The sequence below is a fragment of the Procambarus clarkii genome, chromosome 7 (assembly GCF_040958095.1).
Source record: "Procambarus clarkii isolate CNS0578487 chromosome 7, FALCON_Pclarkii_2.0, whole genome shotgun sequence".
NCBI lineage: Eukaryota > Metazoa > Arthropoda > Malacostraca > Decapoda > Cambaridae > Procambarus > Procambarus clarkii.
Window position 1 is genome coordinate 16,457,502 of NC_091156.1, and position 25,160 is coordinate 16,482,661.

A 25,160-nucleotide genomic window follows, 5' to 3' on the forward strand; every position below is an offset into this window, starting at 1 on the left:
CGCCATCCTACACCCTACCCCGCCATCCCACACCCTACCCCGCCATCCCACACCCTACCCCGCCATCCCACACCCTACCCCGCCATCCTACACCCTACCCCGCCATCCTACACCCTATCCCGCCATCCCACACCCTACCCCGCCATCCCACACCCTACCCCGCCATCCCACACCCTACCCCGCCATCCTACACCCTACCCCGCCATCCTACACCCTACCCCGCCATCCCACACCCTACCCCGCCATCCTACACCCTACCCCGCCATCCTACACCCTATCCCGCCATCCTACACCCTACCCCGCCATCCCACACCCTACCCCGCCATCCCACACCCTACCCCGCCATCCTACACCCTACCCCGCCATCCCACACCCTACCCCGCCATCCCACACCCTACCCCGCCATCCTACACCCTACCCCGCCATCCTACACCCTACACCGCCATCCTACACCGTACCCCGCCATCCTACACCCTACCCCACCATCCTACACACTACCCCGCCATCACACGCCACACCATCCTACACCCTACCCCGCCATCCTACACCCTACACCCTACCCCGCCATCATAAGCCATTCCATCCTACACCCTACCCCGCCATCCTACACCCTACACCGCCATCCTACACCCTACCCCGCCATCCTACACCCTACCCCGCCATCCTACACCCTACCCCGCCATCCTACACCCTACCCCGCCATCATAAGCCATTCCATCCTACACCCTACCCTGCCATCATATGCCACACCATCCTACACCCTACCCCGCCATCATAAGCCATTCCATCCTACACCCTACCCTGCCATCATATGCCACACCATCCTACACCCTACCCCGCCATCCTACACCCTACACCGCCATCATAAGCCATTCCATCCTACACCCTACCCCGCCATCACACGCCACACCATCCTACACACTACCCCGCCATCACATGCCACACCATCCTGCACCCTTCCCCGCCATCACACGCCACACTCTACACACTCTACGCCAAATGCTACAATTTTCAGTGTCCGGAATTCCATGTGAGAGGTACAGAGCGTTATAGACGGGAAGATCAATATGACACTACTGGAATTTTTTAGAGGAAGGCAGAAACAGAGTAGTAAATATAAGAGAGAGGAACAGTCAGATGGAACCACTACAGGATTACAGAGGGGGAGGGAGATACCCACAAGACTGGAATTCAAATTACCAACAAGCACACAGGTACTACACCAGACAACACCCGTCCTACTACCAAAACTGGACGAATCACTTCCAAAACGACACACCCTGGACGCAAACACAGTGGCCTCCTTATCAGAGCCTCAGATATTAACACCAAGTAAGGCTTCCAGCATTTCCACTAACACGATAACATCATTTATATTTGCCAACATCCAGGATATAAAAACACGCAAAACCAACAAAGTTCAATTTATAGATGGTCTCCTTCATGAGGCAAATGCAGTGTTTGCAGCCCTAACAGAAACTCACACAAAGGACTACCATGATGGTGAAATCTCAGAGTACAATCTTTTCAGATGTGATAGGAAACACCGGCTTCAGGGTGGGGTCAGCCTCTACATCAAAGACACACTCATCTGTACTGAGCTGCTAAACACCTCAAATGATATGGTGGAAGTGCTGATAATCAAAATAGAGATTCTAAATGTAGTTATTGTCCTTGTATATAAGTCACCGGAGGCAAACCCTCAGCAGTTTAAAGACCAACTAATGAAAATAGAACACTGCTTGGAAAACCTCACAAATCCAGCTCCAAACATCATCCTGCTTGGGGACTTCAACCTACGGCACCTGAAATGGAAGCACCTGGCTAATACAGTAATATCAGAAAGAATACCAGGAAGTAGCCTAAATGAACAGGCACATGCAAATGACCTGCTACGGATGTCCGACAGGTTTGCCTTAAACCAGCAAATAGTAGAACCAACTAGGAAGGAGAACACGCTGGACCTCATTTTCACTAATAATGATGAATTGATCAGGAACATAATGATTACAAATACCTGTTACTCAGATCACAACTTAATTGAAGTTATGACAACCATGGGGAGTAGACCTTCAAAACCAGTCCAGATTCCCGGTGGAGGAGATTTCAGCAAATTCAACTTCAATAATAAACAGATAAACTGGGAGCGAATAAACCAGGACTTCACAGAAATAAACTGGGAAGAACAGCTAGGAAATGCAACCTGAACCAGTGCCTAGAAAAAATAAGCTCAGTAGCACTAGAAATATGTTCAAACCGCATACCTCTAAGAAAAAAGAGGAAGAGATGCAGATTGGAACGGGAACGTCGTTCCCTATATAGGCGAAGAAAACGAATCGCGGAACAACTTGAGAGTCGCACCCTATCTCAAGAACGGCGAAGAAGGTTAGGTAGAGAAATAGAAACAATTGAACGGAAGCTACAAGAATCATACAGAACCCAGGAGAGGCAAAGAGAGCAAAAGGCCATCAGTGAAATAGAAAGAAATCCGAAATATTTTTTCTCCTATGCAAAATCAAGATCAAAAACCACATCTAGTATCGGGCCCCTGCGAAAGGGAGATGGAACTTTCACCGATGACAACAAAGAAATGAGCGAGCTACTGAGGACGCAGTACGACTCTGTTTTCAGCGAGCCATTAAACACACTAAAGATTGATAACCCAAATGAATTTTTCATGGATACGATACCAATATCAAATCATATATCAGACGTCACCCTATCCCCACTGGATTTTGAAGAAGCCATAAACAGTATGCCTATGCACTCTGCACCAGGCCCGGATTCTTGGAACTCCATATTCATAAAGAACTGTAAAAAACCACTATCGCAGGCCCTCCACATTCTGTGGAGACAAAGCCTAGATACTGGCGTTATTCCTGATATACTAAAAACAGCAGAGATAGCACCACTTCATAAAGGAGGAAATAAGGCAGAGGCAAAAAATTACAGACCGATAGCGCTAACATCGCACATCATAAAAATTTTTGAGAGAGTGCTAAGAAGTAAAATCACAAAATACATGGAATCACAGCAACTCCATAACCCCGGACAACATGGTTTCAGAACAGGGCGCTCTTGCCTGTCGCAGTTGCTGGACCACTATGATATGGCATTAGATGCTATGGAAGACAAACATAACGCGGATGTAATTTACACAGATTTCGCAAAAGCTTTTGATAAATGTGACCATGGTGTTATTGCACATAAAATGCGTTCAAAAGGAATTACCGGGAAAATAGGCAGATGGATCTACAATTTCCTGACCAACAGAACCCAATGTGTAATAGTCAACAAAATAAAATCCAGCCCATCAACCGTGAAGAGCTCAGTCCCCCAGGGTACTGTGCTTGCTCCAGTACTTTTTCTCATCCTCATTTCGGACATAGACAAGAATACAACCTATAGCACTGTATCATCCTTTGCAGATGACACTAGGATCTTCATGAGAGTAGGCAACATAGAGGACACGGCGAACCTCCAGTCAGATGTAGATCAGGTCTTTCTATGGGCTACAGAAAATAATATGTGTTTAACGAAGATAAGTTCCAGCTCATGCGCTATGGAAAAAATGAAAATATAAAAACGGAAACCACGTACAAAACTCAGGCAAATCATAACATAGAACGAAAAGGCAATGTAAAGGATCTGGGTGTACTCATGTCGGAAGACCTTACCTTTAAAGAACACAATAAAGTAGCCGTCACAACTGCAAGAAAAATGACAGGTTGGATAACAAGAACTTTTCACACTAGAGATGCTATACCGATGATGATACTTTTCAAAACGCTTGTGCTCTCTAGAGTGGAGTACTGCTGCACAATGACAGCACCTTTCAAAGCTGGAGAAATTACTGACCTGGAGAGCGTGCAGAGATCCTTTACTGCTAGAATCCACTCAGTAAAACATCTAAACTATTGGGACCGACTAAAGAGCCTAAAATTGTACTCCCTTGAGCGCAGGCGGGAGAGGTACATAATAAATTACACGTGGAAAATATTAGAGGGGCTGGTCCCAAACCTGCACACAGAAATAACATCACATGAGACCAGAAGACATGGCAGGATGTGCAGAATACCCCCGTTGAAAAACAGAGGTGCAACAGGTACTCTGAGAGAGAACTCTATCAACACCAGAGGCCCGAGACTGTTCAACACGCTTCCACTACACATAAGGGGCATAACTGGCCGACCCCTCACAGTGTTCAAGAGAGAACTGGATAATCACCTCCAAAGGATACCTGATCAACCAGGCTGTGACTCGTACGTCAGGCTGCGAGCAGCCGCGTCCAACAGCCTGGTTGATCAGTCCGGCAACCAGGAGGCCTGGTCGACGACCGGGCCGTGGGGACGCTAAGCCCCGGAAGCACCTCAAGGTAACCTCAAGGTAACCATCATAAGCCACACCATCCTACACCCTACCCCGCCATCATAAGCCACACCATCCTACACCCTACCCCGCCATCATAAGCCACACCATCCTACACCCTACCCCGCCATCATAAGCCACACCATCCTACACCCTACCCCGCCATCATAAGCCACACCATCCTACACCCTACCCCGCCATCATAAGCCACACCATCCTACACCCTACCCCGCCATCATAAGCCACACCATCCTACACCCTACCCCGCCATCATAAGCCACACCATCCTACACCATACCCCGCCATCATAAGCCACACCATCCTACACCCTACCCCGCCATCATAAGCCACACCATCCTACACCCTACCCCGCCATCATAAGCCACACCATCCTACACCCTACCCCGCCATCATAAGCCATTCCATCCTACACCCTACCCAGCCATCATAAGCCATTCCATCCTACATCCTACCCTGCCATCATATGCCACACCATCCTACACCCTACCCCGCCATCACACACCACTACACCCTACCCCGCCATCACACCACACCATCCTACACCCTACCCCGCCATCATAAGCCATTCCATCCTACACCCTACCCTGCCATTATACACCACGCTATTCTACACCCTACCCCGCCATCACACGCCACACCATCCTACATCCTACCCCACCATAATATCATTAATGGGAGTTATGACGTAGAAGCGCCGTTTTGCTTTTTTCGACGGCGCCTCTATGGCGAACCTGTTTTTAGTTACCCTGGTGAGATTCGACGGCGTCTCTATGGCAAACCTGTTTTTAGTTACCCTGGTGAGATTCGACGGCGCCTCTATGGCCTACTTGTTTTAGTTACCTCGGTGAACCTGCACGGGCATTGGTAATGGCCAATGACGTCACCAGCTAGCCGTTCAGTGTCCCGGCACAGGCATGTTCAAGGGGATTTTAATAGCCGGTCTGAGTCATATGTTTTGCGTTACCTTGGTGACCCTGTAACCGAATGTACAATAACATCATTCCTAATCTATTTCAAATCTCCTATATACTTCCAATCTATATTGACCAGAACATCAACTGTTGCTATCAGATAAACTTCAATAGGTCTATTCCCAATTAATATCCCCTTTCTTATCCATTTATACACATCGATAATGCAACTCCATTAATATTCAGGTAGCTTCTGAATATTTATTCCCCTTACTTATCTCGAAGCTATATATTTATAGCTTCCAGCCGAGGATCGTTTATTTATGCTTATAAAACAAGTCACAACCAAAAGGCTTAACAATCCCTGGCTTACAAAGGGAATACTTAAATCCATTAATAAAAAACATGACCTTGAGAAGAAGTATAGGTTAGGAATTGTCTCCAAAGAATTCTCAAAGAATTACTTATTATTGCTATCTAAGATACAATACAATACAATACAATACAATTTTATTTAGGTAAGGTACATACATACAATAAATTTTTACGTTATAAAGATAATTAAGATAATAAAAGATAATTAGACAAGCCAAAACTAAATACTACGAAGATAAATTTACCCAAATAAAGAGCAACATTAAAAAACTTGGAGCACAATTTCACAAATATTGGGATCAAAGAAGACTTTAAATAACAAACCGACTCTCCTGTCTAATAACGATGGTCAGCTTTCAGCCTCTGATTCTGCTATTGAGTTCAATAGGTTCTTCTCTTCCATTGGGTCATCCCTTGCAAATAAGATTCCATCTTCCAGTACTGACGTTAAGGACTATCTTACAGGTAACTATCCACAGTCTCTGTACCTAAAGCCTATTAATTCCACTGACGTCAATGAGATAATCCTTTCCCTTAAAACCAAGTCTAGTGCCCTTGAGGAAATACCAACTTTAATTTACAAAAAAGCCTCCAGATCTTTAGCCCCTGCTATTGCATTGCTCTTCAACAAGTCACTTCAACTCCAAACCTTTCCAGATATTCTAAAAAAGCGAGAGTAACGCCTGTCCACAAATGTGGTGATCTCACAGATGTTAACAACTACAGACCTATATCAATCCTGCCAAACTTGTCAAAAAATTTTGAAAAACTAATCTATAAACAGCTTTACTCGTATCTAGCCAAACACAATATACTTAGCCCTTGCCAATATGGCTTCAGACCCCAAAAAAGCACTAACGATGCACTTATTAGTATGCTTAACTCGATTCATACAGCTCTTGATAAAAATGAGTTCCCTGTTGGGTTATTTGTGGACCTGCGTAAAGCTTTTGACACTGTCAACCACCAAAACCTTCTTCTTAAATTACATCATTATGGAGTCAGAGGTCACTCCCTGCAATACCTCAAATCCTACCTTACTGACAGGCTCCAGTATGTTTCTGTGAATAATTCAATTTCTCCCACCCTACCCATCAACATTGGTGTTCCTCAGGGCAGCATACTTGGCCCTCTCCTCTTTCTCATCTACATTAATGACCTTCCAAATGCCTCCCAACACCTCAAACCAATTCTATTTGCTGACGACACAACCTTCATTTACTCCAGTCCTGACCCCCTTGCTCTAAATGCCACAGTAAATGCTGAGCTAAATAAAGTCCATCTTTGGCTAACTGCCAACAAACTCACCCTTAACATTGACAAAACTTTCTATATTCTGTTTGGCAATAAATCCTCTAATCAAATAAATCTCAAAATAAACAATACCCAAATTTGTAACAAATTAGATGGCAAATTCCTTGGCATTCTCATTGACCACAAGCTGAATTTCCAGGGACACATTCTAAATATATCAAAAAAAGTTTTTAAAAACTGTTGGCATTCTTTCTAAGATAAGATATTATGTACCACGCCCTGCCCTGGTGACTCTCTATTACTCCCTTATCTATCCATGTCTCAACTATGGTATTTGTGCTTGGGGCTCTACTACCCAAAATCATTTACGTCCTCTAATTACTCAACACAAAGCTGCTCTTAGGACAATATCCAACTCTGGCCCCAGACATCACTCGGTACCCCTACTCAAATCTCTGAATATGTTAGACATTAAGTCACTGCACATTCTCTCATGTGTATTATACATATATAAAACGCTAAACTGTAATGCCAATCCTGACCTCAAAAGCTTCATAGAAGGTTGGAACAGAACCCATGAGCACCACACCAGAAATAAATAGTTTTAATATTCCTAGAGTACGACTTAATCAAACTAGAAATTTTTCTACAAATCAAGGGACCCAGATTGTGGAATGACCTTCCCAACCATGTTAAAGACTGTACCTCTCTCAACCAGTTTAAGATAAAAACGAAGCTATACCTAATAAATTCCCTGTAACCTACCTTACCCCTCTATTGTCAACCAATGTCTGTTTTATTTTTATTTTTTATTTTTTTAAAGAGCGCTGTTTGTCGACATAATTGTATTTGTGCTGCTTTTTCAGCTATGTTTTCATTTCTTGTTTTCATTCTACTCATTATGCTCAATTAGTATTAAGCTTTAGTCATTTAAGTTTTTCATGCCCGAAACGCTTTGCGTAATAGTGGCTTTAGGCATTGTATGTACTAGCTCTATCTATAAGTCCACCAATCTTTGTAAAAATTTCTTGTATGTATGTACCTTACCTAAATAAACATTATTATTATATTATTATTATTATTGAGCGTAGAAATTAATGAAATCTACTATCCCTAATTCGTATGAAACAAGGGGGAGCAACACAGTAACTACACTACAAGTAACTTAGGTAACTAAGGTTAGGTAACTTAGGTTACTAACTTAGGTAACTTAGGAAACATGCCCGAAACGCTTTGCGTAATAGTGGCTTTAGGCATTGTATGTACTAGCTATACCTATAAGTTAAACAATCCTTGTAAATATTTATTGTATGTATGTACCTTACCTAAATAAAATTGTATTGTATTGTATTGTAACTACACTTAGGTAATTTCAGAGCACGAACTATCATGTATCACAAAGTTCACCCCCTGTTACTGAACCAGTATTTACCCAGGTCTTTTTCCTAAATCTTAAACCTATTCAATTAATACACATTGTTTCGTGTCCTGTCTCGTGAGATACAGTAAGTAGTAGTAATATAGTAAGTACAGCATATAATTGTTACACACTTGGGGCAAAATACTTGTAGCTCCTAAGTATACTGTCTATCATACCATTATCACACATCCAAACAATTTGATGTGGTACACTATTTATTTCCTTATTTCTATAGTTATCAATAAGTTGACACTAATACATAATGTTCTAAGGTGTGGACGTGCGGCATACTACATAATTTACACTCCTTATCTTTTTCACTGACATCAACACCGTATTGCCAGATATATTTGTATCCTAATCTTAATCTCATGTAAATTGAATCCTTCCAAGTAGACTTTCCTTTACCATAAGTGAAGGACGAATTTGTATTTATTATTGAATAATTCTTAAGTGTGTTACTACTGTCCACCATTGCCATTCTCTTTACCATTTCTTCACCCTCCTGGATCATCTTGATTCTTGTTTTTATTTGTTTCAAGGTTATCTGACATACATCCATCCCATACATTGGTATGGATGCCATAACACATTTTATTCTTTTTACCCATTAGTTTTAAGCTTTAGTCATTAGTGTTTTTTCCTGCCCGAAACGCTTTGCGTAATAGTGGCTTTAGGCATTGTATGTACTAGCTCTATCTATAAAGCCAACAAACTTTGTAAAATCTCTTTATGTATGTACCTTTACCTAAATAAAAATTATTATTATTATTATACAACATCAACAAGAGTTTTTTCAGTGGCTCTCTTCGCTATGTCATCAACTACCTCATTCAACAGTATTCCCACATGTGAAGGGATCCACATGAATTTTACTTTATACCCAGTTTTTTCTAGTCTCTTAACATTCTCTCTACACTCTATCACAATATTCTGATATACTGGGCGTCTGCTATTTAAAGACTCTAACGCTCCTCTGCTGTCAATAAAGAAGCAAGCATTTTTACCACATTTGACTACTTCCTGTAATCCTGCTAATACTCCTTGGAGTTCAGCCTGCGTTGAAGAGACATTGTCAGTTAAGCGGCGTCCAATAACAGTATCTACAGTGCCGATGTCAGTGTACTCCCTGATCAAGACTCCACATCATGCTTTCCCATCCCTAGCTACTGACCCATCACAATATACATGTAGAGTGTTTTCTGTAGGCAGTTTTCTAATTATACAATCATATGTTGCCCTCAGCTCTCCTATTTCATACATACTTTTTTTCTTATACAAGGGAGTAATTACTACATCTACATTACAATCCTCCCATGGTGGTGTGAATTTTCTCTTGGGCACAGCAATACACTCTGTAATAACATCATACTTTATAACATAATTTATTCATATATACTCTCTTCTTCATCATACACTGTTCACTACTTCCCACCTTTTGAACCGAGAGGATTAATTCATTAGCTCCCCCCACCTCTCATTAATCTAATGGCAGAGGCTACATTTATCTCTTCAATTCTATCCCCAATACTCTGCGTATTCAACTCCATCCTCATTATCTCAATCATAGCATTTCTTGGGCATCCTAAGATAATTCTCATGGCTTCATTTTGTACCTTCTCCAACTTGCCCATCCTACCTTTACCAAAACAAGAAATGACAGGTGCAGCATAATTAATAAGAGATCTTACAGTACTCAAGTATATCATTCGTAGCACAGGGACTCCCACTCCCTTTCCACAGCATGCCAAGGCCTTCAGAGGTTGTAATCTCTTCCGACATTGACCCAACAGTCTGCTCATCTCAGCTTCCAAACTCTCATGGGTATATCCAACATATATGCCTAAATATTTATATATATTAACTCTCTCTATATTTTTACCGTTTATTTTCAATACAATGGGGCTCCGACTTCTACATTCAAACTTAGTTTTGTTTTCATTAACCACCAGTCCCATATGGTGACACAGGAAATTGTCCAACACTGTTTGAACCTTTGAAATATCTTTGCCCTGAAACAAAATATCATCGGCATATGTGATCGGAGTTACCCCATTTGAGTATCTCTCAGATGCTATCTTATTCATTAGTACATTAAACAGGGTGGGACTCAACACTCCTCCCTGAGGTGTGCCGAGTTCAAAAGACCTCACACCTGACATACAACCTTGATACCACACCTGAGCCTTCCTTTCGTAAAGATAATCCCCTATCCAGCACAATAATTTCCCTTTAACACCAAGACTAGCTAATTCATATAAAATAACCTCTTTGTTGACTTTATCAAAAGCTCCTTGTAAATCAATGAAAATTCTATAATAATCATTTTCATTAGCTAGACATTTAATAATACAATCAGAGGTACGTTTTCCTTTGAGGAACCCGAACAAATTACTAGACAGCTGATCACCTATTATATATAAAAGTCTATTTAAAATGATCCTCTCCATCATTTTACAAAAACACGAGGTTAAAGACACAGGTCTATACTCTTCATTGGCTTTAGGGATAGGGATGATCATAGCTTTTTTCCATTTACTGGGAATACTGCCCTCTTTATAACTAATATTAAAGAGGTCTAACAGTGGGCTTTTCGTCATAATGGCAAGTTCATTAAGTATTTCATAAGTTACTCCATCCTCCCCAGGTGCGGTAGATTTCCCAACTTTAATCGCCGTTATTAGTTCATCTCTGTTAATACCTGTGCAAGTGACGTCACCACTGTTACCTGCTGTAAGTATAGAATCCTTTCTTAGATCTTTCCAAGAATCTAATGACTCTCTAGTTACAGCGGGTAATGAACTAAGTTTGGCAACTTCCGCCAATTTATTTACGGGCCCATTTGCAATTCCTTGCGGGTCAGGATGTGCAACAAAATTATGCTTTTTACCCCTTATTTTATTTACGTCTTGCCAGATTTCCTTCAAGTTTCTGTTACTCCCAACTTTCTCTGCAAATGCCTGCCAATACTTGCTCCTTATTTCCTTTCTCTTCTCCCCACATAGCCTAGCAACTACCAGTAAAGCATTCTTCCCTTCCTCAGTCCTACCATTCCTATTCCAATTCCTGTGAGCTCTCCTCATTGTTAATGTCCACCCCTTAAGCATCTTGTCATGTGTATAATTTTCTTTTCTGGGGGGATGCCTTTTTATACTAGATGGTTTCCGGTTCAATGTTGCATTAAATACATCTAACTCCTTAATTAAATCTTCATAAAATGCTTCTGCCGAAACTGGCTTATAAGTATCATACCAAGACTTAATATGGCCAACAAGGCCCCTTAATTCTCCCTCATTAAACTTTAACCTTTTCCTCTGAAGGCAGGCATGCTTTTTATCTAGTTTAAGCTGTATTTGTAATGCAAAATGATCACTTAGCATTTCATCCACAGTAAGACAATTCCCCTCTATGCCCTCAGCATTTATTAAACAAGCATAATCTAATCTCCCTCCCCTCAAATGAGTAGGAGAGGGCTCGCCCAGCAGTTGAACATCTTCATATTCCTGCAAAAACTGGTACCATCTGCAACCATTCCTATTTGCTTTACCCCTTGATCCTAAAGCTGGATGTCTGGCATTAAAATCCCCTACCACAAGTGTATCTTCAGAAAAGAAGGAATCTGGCAAGTATCTTAAATCAAGGGAGCTATCAGAGATGTATAGATTAATGAAATTTAACTCTCGGTCCTTTAATTGTATCCGCAAGCTAATACTTTCAATACCTCTATATCTCTGAGGGATTCCAGTTATCTCGGCAGGTATGGTACTTTTAACATAACATGAGACCCCCCTAGTTCCTCCATCAGCATATAAGTGAAAACCTCTATAGCCATTTAGCCTCAGAATACTACCATCCTTATCCCAAGTTTCCCCAGGGAGTGCTACTATGTCAATATCCTCTCTAAGAGTATAATAGTGTACATCCACCGCTCTAGTTTTTAATCCATTAATGTTCCAAGATAATATTCTCAATTTACTTTCATCCATGATTAATAATAAAACTACCTTTGCCCTGTCCGTCACATTCCATGAGATACGAGACTATTTAGAAACTTCCTTCCAACACCGTAACATTTTTTTTTTCTCCTCACCTTCACAACTACTACTAACATCGAAGGTAATATTATTCATATCTATTTTCTTTGTTATTTCTGTAACCCGTTTTACTTTAACCGTTCTTTCACCATTTGTCACAACAGGAGGTTGAACACCTCGAACTCTACTAGAAAGTGTATTCTCCTGACTATCCTCTATCATCGTTACGTCATGCACATCATTACTTTCTTCTACGCACGTTTCACTTTCCATTTCACGTCCTGTTTCACTTTCAATTACACGTCCTGTTTCACCACCATCTTCACCCCGTCTACCTTCCATAGCCAATTTTTCCAATGCCTCAATCCTCTTATCTAGTTTTTTTAGATACTCCAAAATTTGATTACCAACCTCAGAGGTGACCATATTGTCCTGAACCTTGTCGTCACAAGGTTTCAGTTTTTCCACTGCATGATGTACTTTCCCTAAGCTCGCCTTTACTTTCTCCGTCCCTTTTTCCCACACATTGATCATAGGGGCTGCCGTTGGCTTCCAACTGTTTCCTCCATGTTCCTCTTGCACAATCTTTCCTTGCTGCGAGGATACATTTATCCTGCTTGTAAGATCCGTCCTAGTCTCTTTCAGATGAGGCTTCATGGGGCATAGAGAGGAACCAGCATTGTGGCTGCCTCGACAGTTGCAACAAAATGGGATGATTTTTTTACTTCTTTCAATCTTGACTCTTACACTCTCGCGAGTCGTGTTTCTTCCCACAATACCGACACCTGGGGTCAAACTGGCATTTCCATGCCATATGTCCCCAACGTGAACACTTCATACACAGTATGGGCTCCTCAATGTATTTTGCAACGTTCCTATAGCCTAGTCCTTGCACAAAAATTTTCTCCGGCGCCTCACCCTTTACCAAGGCAACAACCTGGCTTTGTTAAGAACATAAGAACATAAGAACAAAGGTAACTGCAGAAGGCCTATTGGCCCATACGAGGCAGCTCCTATTCTATAACCACCCAATCCCACTCATATACTTGTCCAACCCGTGCTTGAAACAATCGAGGGACCCCACCTCCACAATGTTACGCGGCAATTGGTTCCACAAATCAACAACCCTGTTACTGAACCAGTATTTACCCAAGTCTTTCCTAAATCTAAACTTATCCAATTTATACCCATTGTTTCGTGTTCTGTCCTGTGTTGATACTTTTAATACCCTATTAATATCCCCCCGGTTATGTCCATTCATCCACTTGTAAACCTCTATCATGTCACCCCTAACTCTTCGCCTTTCCAGTGAATGCAACTTAAGCTTTGTTAATCTTTCTTCATATGAAAGATTTCTAATTTGGGGAATTAACTTAGTCATCCTACGCTGGACACGTTCAAGTGAATTTATATCCATTCTATAATATGGCGACCAAAACTGAACTGCATAATCTAAATGGGGCCTAACTAGAGCAAGATATAGCTTGAGAACCACACCAGGTGTCTTGTTACTAACGCTGCGATTAATAAATCCAAGTGTCCGATTTGCCTTATAAATGGGCTCCTCACCACGAACCACGGTGAGGTGTTTGTCACCACGAACACTGTTCCTCTTTGCCCAGACAACATTATCATTGTTAAGAAGAAGACAGTCAGGATCCAAATAAGTTGGAAACTTGAAAACTATGATCTTTGTGTGCAACATACCTTCTTCTGGAGGAACCATCACTACATTTTCAAAACCAACCGTCGTGAGGCGTTCCACGGCCTGTTCAGTCCCAACTGTTATGTAGGGCCGGTGAAGACCCTCCTTGAAGAGTGGTTCGTATTCCAAACATTCTTTAGCCAGACGTACCGTCCACTCTAGCTTTTGGTGGAAATTCAATTGGCATGTTGTAGGGAACAACAGCCTCTTCCTTCTATTAAATTGCTTGTCTTGAGTCTTGCTGAGTAGGGTCTTATTCTTTGGTCTCTGTAATTTCATCGTCACTCTCACTGTCTCGCTGTCTGTTATTATTTCTCCGTTTCTTTCTGTTCACTACTACTTCAAACGGTCTGTTATCATCTTGTCTGTCCTCCTCACTACCACTTAGGCATACCGCCTCAGCTATTTCTTTGACGCTGTCAACAATCGAGAACAAATTCACAATATCCTGTATCACCACGTGCAAAAACGAAGAGTGTGGGGCAATACTCCACCTCCCACCAAGCAGCGGACGCCAAGAGCGCCAACCTTGCGACCGCACACACCGTGGTCCGGACACAACTGCAATCTTTGTAAAATCTTTTGTATGTATGTACCTTACCTAAATAAACATTTATTTATTTATTTATTTATTTATTTATTTACAAATATTGGGGGATTGGGTAGCAGTAGATACAGTGCGAGTTAAAGCTCTAGGTAGGAAACTATGAAGAAACTATACAGTCTCCGTGGTGTAGTGGTAAGACACTCGCCTGGCGTTCCGCAAGCGCTATGTCATGGGTTCGTATCCTGGCCGGGGAGGATTTACTGGGCGCAATTCCTTAACTGTAGCCTCTGTTTAACGCAACAGTAAAATGTGTACTTGGTTGTAACAATGATTCTTCGCGGCGGGGATCGTATTCCAGGGATCTGCCTGAAACGCTACGCGTACTAGTGGTTGTACAAGAATGTAACAACTCTTTTATATATCTCAAAAAAAAAAAAGATGAAATTAGGTACTTTTTTGTTTTATTTTTTATTATATTTTATTTATCTGCTAACTAACAGACCTGTGAGTCTGTACATAAACGTGGTTAGCGGCCAAAAAATTAAATAACAATGCTTAACAGTGTATTTATAGAGTTAAATTGCTAGCGTATATTTTTGCTTATAAATAAATGATCAATGTTGCTATTGTTCATATTATCATCATCATTGTAGTGTATTAGTAGAGGCCGGCGGAAAGTTGCGGGGGGGGGGGGGGAGGGTCACGTGTATCGGTGTTATTTTCACCCTACAAAACATTTCCCACAACTCCGCTCATTATTATATCTCGTATCCCACGATGGTCGTCGCCCCTAAATCAACACAACATTATACCTCGTGCACTCGCCTCTAATATAAAATGCTTTTATAGTAAAATATATATATATATATAAATATATATATATATATATATATATATATTTATATATATATATATATATATATATATATATATATATATATATATATATATATATATATTTATATATATTTATATATATTTATATATATATTTATATATATATACTCGGCATACAAAATCCAAGTATACTGAGGTATACTCGGATATAATAGTCCAGTGAGGTATACTCGGGTATAATATAGGAGAGCGAGGCGGGCCGCCGCACTGTGCAAATAACACGTTGTGTACACATCAAGTTATGAAGTAAGAGACTCGGCGAGAGTGGTGGTGCTTGTGGATACTTGTTGTGTAGTGAAGGGCGAGGCGGCGGCGGCGGCATCATGGACCACAGGTGCAGGAAGCGTGTGCGGGAGGCCAAGAAGAAGGCCAGACCAGGTGAATACCTCCCGGGGCGGCTGTGTGTGTGTGTGTGGCCTGCTGCAGGTGCTGGACCTGTCTCCTGTCACGTAGTCTGTCACTCTCTCCTGTCTCTCACTTCCTGCTGTCCTCGCTCACTCCCTCTCCGTCCTCTGTTACTCTGCTTGTCCTCTGTCATTCCCCTGCCTGTCCTCTGTCATTCCATGCTTGTACTGTCTTCCCAACTCGCCCTCTGTCACTCCATGCTTGTCCTCTGTCACTCCCTGCCATGTCTCACTCTCTGCTGTCCTCGCTCGCTCCCTCTCCATCCTCTGTTACTCCCTGCCTGTTCTCTGTCACTCCCCATCCTCTGTCCCTCTCTGCCGTCTCATTCCCTGTCCATCTTCAGTCACAACCTGCCTGACCTACTTGGACTGGACGGTCTTCCCTCTTGCAGGTTGGCGTTTAGTCCCCGGCTGTCCAAGTGGTTGGACAACATTCTTTCCCTCCATCCTTTCCCAAATCCTTATTTCCCCTTCAATGTGATATGTAGTCATAATGGCTTATTGTTTTCTACTGATAATTCCCTTACCTCCCTTCCCCCCCCCCTCCCCATCCTATCACACCCCGATCTTTCCACTCTTGCCTCTCCTCCGTCACGCCCTGTCCTCTCCTCCCTGTAATCACCTCTTTTTCTTCTGTCTTCTAGTTTTGGCATATTTAATGCCTCTAACCTCTCTTCGTAGCTCTTGCCCTTCAGTTCTGGGAGCCACTTAGTAGCATGTCTTTGCATCTTTTCCAGTTTGTTGATGTGCTTCTTAAGATTAAAGACCTGTGCAGCATTTGCAGTATTTTGGCCGAAAAGTGAGGGTTACGTAACTAGGAAAGGCAAAACTTGATGATTATTTAATATTTCTTTGTGAAAATAAGTGTAGGCCTAATGGAAGAGAATAGTGGTGTTTTATTAACATGATACAACTAGTGTAGTGCCCCATCCACCTTTATTAGACATTGCCACAGTCCTTTGTTTTGGTAAGAGTTTTTTAAGAACTTGTATTTTCACATTTTACTTTTTCATAGAGGTTATGTGGTACTCAAGATTCATTACTTGGATGTAGGTAACTGACATATATTTTCAAGCCTACATAATCTAACCCAACCAAACCTAGCTCAACCCAATCCCACCCCTCCTAATCAAACCTTGTTATTTTACCCTATCCTACTCTGCCCTTTCCTAACGTAAACAAACCTTACCTTGCCTAGCTTTGCTTAGTCTAGCCTAGTCTTGCCTTGCTTAGCCTAGCCTAGTCTTGCCTTGCTTAGCCTAGCCTAGTCTTGCCTTGCTTAGCCTAGCCTTGCCTAATCTTGCCTTACCAGACTGCCTTACCTTACCTCGCCTTGCCTAACCTGACCTGCCCTGACCTGAGCTAATTGCATATATAATTTTAAGACATAAAATGAGCTTTATCAAAATACCCGTGTACAGTTTGATGGTACCTATCACTGTCAACTCTGTAATTGCTGCTAAATTCTTGCTCTGGGCATATGTTGTGGTCTCAAGATGGGAAGGTTTTGACCTCCACTTCCCACCTGTGGCACTTCCTGCCCTCAAAGCTCTTATATTGTGTGGGGTGGGGGGGTTGATAGGGTTACCTGGCACTTAATGTCCTCGGGTGGTTCCTATCGGGTTATGGTCAAATCATGTACTGTCGGGGCCTCGACTTAAGAATTTAATCTGTTTCCAGAGACGGGTCGTAAGTCAGAAATTCATTAGTCGAAACGAATTTTCCCATAAGAAGTACACTGTAATGTAAATTGAATTAATCCATTCCACACCCCCAAAAAATTAACTTAAAATACATTTCATATCGAATAACACTCATTTTGTACTAGCTACAATACAGTACTGTATGTATATCTTACCTTGAATGAGGACTCTTGTTGGCGTATGGAAGACGGTGAGATAGAGAGGTGTTAGTGTTTGGAAGGGGAGCCCCCTTCGATTATAACGTCAGGCATTGATGACTTCTCTGGGGTACTCTCTTTCCTACGTTTTGCCTGCATACCACTAGGACATGCTTGTGGCTCACTGCTTGTTTTTCTCACTAAAAACCTGTCTGGTGACACTTGTTTTTCCCTACATTGTAACAATTGTCTGAAGTGAGACATCACATTGTCATTAAAAGGGTTAACACAATGGCCTGCTACAGCTTGATTTAGGTGACACTTTTCAGCAAAACTTTACAATTCTTCCCGTACTGCACATACAGTATTTTCTTAAGAAATACGGAAGGGACATCATCTACTTTACATCAACAACTCTCATACCATTTTCATGTTTACAAATGATCTCTTGTTTTTCCTCTATGGTCATCCTCACATGTGTTTTCTTAGGTTGAACCTTACCACTGACTTTCTTGGGAACCATGGCATGATATATAATAATTACTTTTATGTTCAAAAAACAAATAAAGCAAAAAAAATTATGAAATTCTTTACAAGTATGATTCTTTACAAGCAGCCTCAGTTTACCTGAGCCATCCGCTTGGTAAACTGATGCTGGGTCAGCCATGCCACCAGGAACCATGCGATCGGTCGACCCATACGCATATCAAAATCGCTAGTCGAGGCAAAGGTCGTAAGTCGAGTTGCATTTTCCGACAAAATTTACATCGTACAGTAACTCAAAAAATTTGTAAATAGGGGCAGTCGTAATTCGAGGTGCCACTGTACAGGTATTTTGACAAAACTCTAATTGCTAAAACTGCATACAGTATAGTCTTAGCTATGCTATGTTGGCTTTGGTTAAGTTAGATTGGGGTTGGGTTATGTTGGGTTGAGTTGGATAGGTTAGGTAGCTTTTAAAATTAGTTGGTGAACAGTCTTTGGTATGAAGTGATGTATTCTTCCCACAAGCTTCAGTTACCTCACAATACAGTACATGTGAAGTAAATACATTTTTCTTATTTAAAAAATGTTTTTGAATATTTTGTAAATTGTTCTCGGTTATATGCCATACCATTTTATCCTAGATACGTATTACCATCTTATTTTAGGTTACAAAAACAAAATAAAAAAGCTTTTGTGTAACATTGGCATTTTAAACCTGATTTATGTTCACCACAATTGGTATTGCCAGCTGCCAGTGTCAGAATATACAAAATGGGTGCTGGCAAACCAAATATTAGTACTCTAAGCTGTATTCTAAGCTGTACTTCATCTTTTTCAGTGCAGTCATACAAAAAAAAGTAAATAAAAACTTCTAATTTGTAGATGTGTGTGTTACGATGAATTCTACACCATGACAGTAAACATGAAATTATTGGCTGCTGTGGTTTTGTCTCCCATTGTTGGGAAACAGCATTTTCTGGAGATCCACCTAACAACTGGCCATGTACTAGGCTGCCATCCACAGCAGTTCACTAACTCCCACATAACTATTTACTGCTGAGTGATCAGAGGCATCAGGTATAAGGAAGCTTGCTTGAGAAAGGAACCCTGAATCATTTAGTTGTAAACCGACCTCTCTTAACTTTGTGCAATACTGGTCACCTACTGTATCAGTATTGTACAGCAGAGCTTTCATTATGGTAAGTGTTGACAATCAGTATAGTCAATCATTTTAGCTGGGGATTGACCATGTGAATACTAGAATTGGGTCTTAGTATTAAAGAATTGTCCAAATTATTTGTTCAGTTCAATTATTTGCTCGACCTGTTAATGGATGCCTTTGACCGGGGGATTTAGGGTCATTGGTCAGAGGCACAATATAGTATGCAAGTTGGCACCAGTTTGGCATTTTCTTCGGCTCATTCATCTACCTCTCACTTTCTGGATTCTTGGGGTTTGACTCTTCCTGCAATTCTTATGCATGGGGGTGTCCAATGGGCCCATGGATGGTCTCCCTCCTTTCTGTCATATTGCTGCAATGTAGACAGTAAATGTGTCCCTCCATTGATTTTTGAAAAAAAATATATGCTCTATATAAAATATATATAGGTGGACATCTTTGTGTCTGCCAGGAATCAACGGCTCCCAGTGTACTTGGCTTTGTGTTTGGATTACAAAGCCTTCAGGGTGGAAGCCTCCAGTTCAGTCTTTTGACTGTACTGGAGTTGATGAGATTTTCGTTGTCTTCCCTCATTCTTTTCACGTTAGAGATGTTTGCTGGCACTGTGGTTCTTTCAGATCCTCAATGGCTTGCTCATCCTTGGTTTCCTTGTCTTTGGTTTCTTCATCCTTATCTTTGTACTTTTTTATGTGGCTTGTATCAAAGGATTATTCTGGAGATGTTCCTTGATGGTTTGAGGCTCTCTGCTGATCTTCAACGTCTGTGAGAATGTTGGACACACCCAACACAGAACTGCACATTGTACTACCTGTACAATGCTCTTTATGTGGTTCTCAGGTGATACTGTAGTTTTTTTTTTATCTAGAACCACCCCTAGATTTCTTTCTTTTATCAGAATTTTTTTTTAAAGCTTTTTCACATAATTTGTAGGCTGTGTGGTGTATTTTCTCTTACTCCACATTCCTTAACATGATATTTATTCATATTAAATTCCATTTGCCAAATGGTGCTCCATACACTTATTTTGTTCAGGTTTTCTTGAAGGGCATGACAATTGTCTTAACACTTTCGTGCTCTCGGCGCTCAAAAAAAAACAATACCCCAGATGCTTTCGGCACTTCGCGCGCCTACGCGGTAAGACCGAAAAAGTGTACACTCTTTTGACTGTCCTGACAATAATTGAAGGCGCACGTATTTAAATTTGGTATCACTGTGTTCGCAATGAAATTGTCTATAAGAGCATACCTATAAAATGCCGCCCAAGCATAAGGAGTATCAACACCAAATAAAAAACTATGCAGATCACTCGCCGAGAGCGCCAAACAGCAACAAAATGTTTCCACTCTCTTAATGGTTGCGAAGCCTACAGTTGTCCTACATCGCTAATTTTGTTATCATTGGAATCACAATAAAATTCTCTACACAGACATTTGCATATGAACGTTTAATATAGGTAATTGCCCACCCGCAAGAGTGTGTGAAGTGGAGAGTAGTTAGCCGCGAGCGCACTGGCGAAAACACAGGGGGGAAATCATGCTTGGAAAGTTTATACATTTATACGTTTCCTGACCCTACTTTTCTATGTACGTATTTCTTTTTTATACCAATGTGTTCGCAATAAAATTTTCTATAAGATGAAATGTATAACATTTGTACAAAGCATGTGTAAGAGAAGCGCCAAATATAGAACCACGTCGCTCAGTATGCGTTCGCGGCAGAAACGAACGCATTGTTTTCGTTCGTTTGATGTTTGTCATGTTTATACTTGTTGAAACATTTTATAATTTGTATGACAGTGATCACAGTAAAATTCCCTACACAGACATATACATAACACATACAAATATTTCACACGTGTTGGATATATCAACGGCTAAAGGGAACCCACTGCCACACGCCAGCCACACCCAGAGCCACACCCGCCACACCCCCAAACATACTTTGTGTTTTTTTTTTTTTTTACTCATAGAAGTTTATGTGATATAATATTCATTCTGGTACCAAAAAATTCGCAAATAAATTCTCTACAAAACGTATATAATATAACTTCTTATAGATGATAAAAAATTCCAAATAGGTGTACTTACCCTGTCTATGTTGATTGAAGATCAACAGTTGAGCATTTTTTCTTCACTCCACCATCTTCAGGCTTCTGATCCTGATGCCATGTGTTCGGTGAGGGAGAACGGGAATTTCATGGAGAAAAATCTGAGAGTATCCCCATCCATTTCGGTTAAAAAATGGAATTTATAGAAATATTTTTTCGATGGACTAGAAAAGTAGGCTGTTATGCGGAATCGTAAGAAAAAACGGTGACGAGTTATCTCTAATCTAAAGCGCGAAAGTGTTAAGTTTCTTATTTTCCCTAGTATCTTAGCATTATCAGCAAACATAAGAATGAAGGTAACTGCAGAAGGCCTATTGGACCATACGAGGCAGCTCCTATCTATAACCACCTAATCCCACTCATATACATGTCCAACCCACGCTTGAAACAATTGAGGGACCCCACCTCCACCACGTTACGCGGTAATTGGTTCCACAAATTAACAACCTTATTACCGAACCAGTATTTACTCAAGTCTTTCCTAAATCTAAACTTATCCAGTTTATACCCATTGTTTCGTGTTCTGTCTTGTGTTGATACATTTAATACGCTATTAATATCCCCTTTGTTATGTCCATTCATCCACTTGTAAACCTCTATCATGTCACCCCGAACTCTTCGCCATTCGAGTGAATGCAATTTAAGCTAAGTTAATCTTTCTTCATATGACAGGTTTCTAATTTGGGGAATTAACTTTGTCATCCTATGCTGGAAACGTTAAAGTGAATTTATATCCATTCTATGGTACAGCGACCTAAACTGAACTGCATAATCTAAATGGGGCCTAACCGGAGCAAGATATAGCTGAAGAACAACACCAGGTGTTTTGTTACTAACGCTTCAATTAATAAATATCCCAGTGTCCTATTTGCCTTATTACGAACATTCATACATTGATCTTTTTGTTTTAAATTCTTACTAATCATAACTCCCAGATCCCTTTTGCAATTCGACTTCGCAATCTCAACACCATCTAGCTTGTATCTTGTAATTCTATCATCATTACCTAGCCTTAAAACTTTACATTTGTCAGCATTAACCTGCAACTGCCAATCTTTTGACCATTTCAAAACCCTATTTAGATCGACTTGAAGTGATAGTGAGTCTTTTTTCGTGTTTATTTCCCTACCAATTTTTGTATCGTCAGCAAGTTTGCAAATGTTGCTACTCAAACCTGAATCTAAATCATTTATATATATTTTATATATATTATAAAGAACAGAGGTTCTAGGACAGAGCCTTGAGGCATTCCACTTACATCATTTTCCCATTCTGACTTAACCCCATTTATACTAACGCTCTTTTTTCCTTTGGTATAGCCATGTCCTAATCCAACTTAACATAGCACCCCCAATACCATGAGCCTCTATCTTTTTAATCAGTCTTTTATGTTTTATATACTTCATTTTTCTGGGGGGAGCCCCGTCGGCTCCCCGGAGCTTTACCGGCTGATATGCTAATGTCAGACTTTGGCATCAGTCATGTGTATGGAGTTCTAGGGCCTACCGGGGACCACGAGCCAGAACCTGGCCCCCTCAGAGAGGCAAGGGGAGCAATGGCCTATAGAAACCCCCGTGTGGTTGGAAGCATTCTATGTCTGCCATCGACCGGGTCAAGCATCCAGAAAGGTAAGCATTCCAAAACAAACCCCTATTCTGGTGAAAATTGCTACCTAAGCCGAACTAGTGGATAGAACTCTTCAACAGAAAACAAGGAAACTAGTATGACGTTATACGTCACCGCGCCGCTGTCTGCGCAGCTTCCCCCTCCCCGGGAGGGGGAAGGGGGAGCCCCAGACCTCCCACGCCGGCTATCCACCCATCAGTTCTTCGGCTGATGCTATAGGCAATGGTTATGTGCTCCGGCTCCAGTGGTTTCTTGCGATGTCTCGCGTCGGACCCGTCGTTTCTGAACTCCTGGCGAGCTTGCATGCTTTGGGGAGTTTTTCTGTTCGGCAGACGTTCCGTCTCCTTGTGCCGCCTGGGTTTCGGTGGTCGCGCCCGAGATCTTCTCGCAGCTCCGCCTTTTTCCTGGGCTCGGGGGGGCCTTGTCGGGGCTGCTTATGTTCTGCCTCGTGGTCTCGCCTCCGGTTGGTTGTCAGGTGGCTTCGTGGTAGGTGTCCCACCTGCGTGCTTCTCTTGGCGGCAGTATGGGCATTTTGGCGGTCCTTCCTTTTCCTGTCCCTTCTTAGGTGGTTACTCTTGTTAGCTTGGTTTACTCTTGGCTTGGTTTTCTAGTGGGGGTTGGGGGCCGTCGTCTTGCCACATACTGTCGCCTCTTTTCGTGCGGCGCAGGCGGAGCCGCTTCAGCTTGCTTTCGGTCTTGGTGTTGCTTCTGCACCGTTAGTCAGCTGTCTTGTGCGTCGTTTCACCTCCGGCCTGTTCGTGCGCCGCTTGCACCATCCTGGTCTCTGGTCAGCGTGCTCTGTCTTCTCCTCAGTTGGTAGTGCCCCTTCGGTTCCGGTGTGTTTTTTCGTCGGCTCTTTCCTTTGGGCCTTTGCCTCTGGGGGTCGGTTCGCTGAGTTTTCTTGCTCCTTCGGTTTTAGCGTTTTGGTTGTTTGATGGCAGCAGTCTCCATCTTTTCTGGCGCGGGGTGGGGCTGCTGCATTCTGGAGGGGTCCAGGGTTTGTTGGTGCTTCGTTGGTCGGGCCGGGGGTGTGTCGTTTTTGTGTTCAGTGGCGGCCCTCCGCTGTTGTTTGCGTGCCACGGCGTTTGGGTCCGGATCGCGTTTTGCGTTGATCTGGTTCTGTCCTTCCCGGTTCGCGGGTGATGGTGTCCCGGGTGGTCAGCCGTGTTCTTGCGGCTAAGCTGCCTGTGTTCTTCCCTCATGCCTGTGGCGTTCGTGGCTTCGCTGCTCTCGCTGCCGTCTGGGCGACGTGGCCTTGCAGTCTTTCGGGCATGGATTTTTGGTGTTCGTGCAGGGGCCTTGCTGCTCGTGGTTCTCGTGTTGTTCCCGGGATTTTCGGGGCTGTGGCGCCTTGGGTTGGCGTTTGCTGCCGGTTGTCTCGCCTCCTTGGGGGGTGCGTGGTGTCCGCCTCCCGGTTTTGTCCCTTTGACCTTCCTCTGTGGGTAGTTAGCTCCGGGGAGCCGACGGGGCTCCCCCCAGAAAACCAGCGTTGAATGTAATGAAACGCCATTTTCTGGGTGAGACCCGGAGGCTCCCCGGCAACCCTCCCTCCCTCCGGTCGGCATTTTTCGCGTGTTTTGACATCCAGCCTCAGAACTGATGGGTGGATAGCCGGCGTGGGAGGTTTGGGGCTCCCCCTTCCCCCTCCCGGGGAGGGGGGAGCTGCGCAGACAGCGGCGCGGTGACGTATGACGTCATACTAGTTTCCTTGTTTTCTGTTGAAGAGTTCTATCCACTAGTTCGGCTTAGGTAGCAATTTTCACCAGAATAGGGGTTTGTTTTGGAATGCTTACCTTTCTGGATGCTTGACCCGGTCGATGGCAGACATAGAATGCTTCCAACCACACGGGGGTTTCTATAGGCCATTGCTCCCCTTGCCTATCTGTGGGGGCCAGGTTCTGGCTCGTGGTCCCCGGTAGGCCCTAGAACTCCATACACATGACTGATGCCAAAGTCTGACATTAGCATATCAGCCGGTAAAGCTC

General features: G+C 42.5%; 2 protein-coding genes across 4 annotated transcripts in view; one reads left to right on the forward strand and one right to left on the reverse strand.

Annotated features, from left to right (window-relative positions):
* LOC123761409 (6-phosphofructo-2-kinase/fructose-2,6-bisphosphatase) overlaps positions 1 to 14,613 on the reverse strand; it is a 274,084-nt gene extending 259,471 nt beyond the window's left edge. The window contains exon 1 of one of the 3 annotated variants that reach the window (XM_045747431.2): positions 14,091 to 14,613. In XM_045747431.2, coding sequence (XP_045603387.2) covers positions 14,091 to 14,367 — 277 coding nt within the window. In that variant the 5' untranslated portion in view covers positions 14,368 to 14,613. The remainder of the gene's footprint in view (positions 1 to 14,090) is intronic. The other 2 variants (XM_045747432.2, XM_069313301.1) reach the window with 2 other exon arrangements.
* A 1,108-nt stretch (positions 14,614 to 15,721) lies between these two features.
* Positions 15,722 to 25,160, forward strand: part of JMJD6 (Bifunctional arginine demethylase and lysyl-hydroxylase PSR) — an 89,046-nt gene continuing 79,607 nt past the window's right edge. Inside the window, exon 1 of the mRNA XM_045747435.2 lies at positions 15,722 to 15,910. Coding sequence (XP_045603391.1) covers positions 15,856 to 15,910 — 55 coding nt within the window. The 5' untranslated portion in view covers positions 15,722 to 15,855. The remainder of the gene's footprint in view (positions 15,911 to 25,160) is intronic.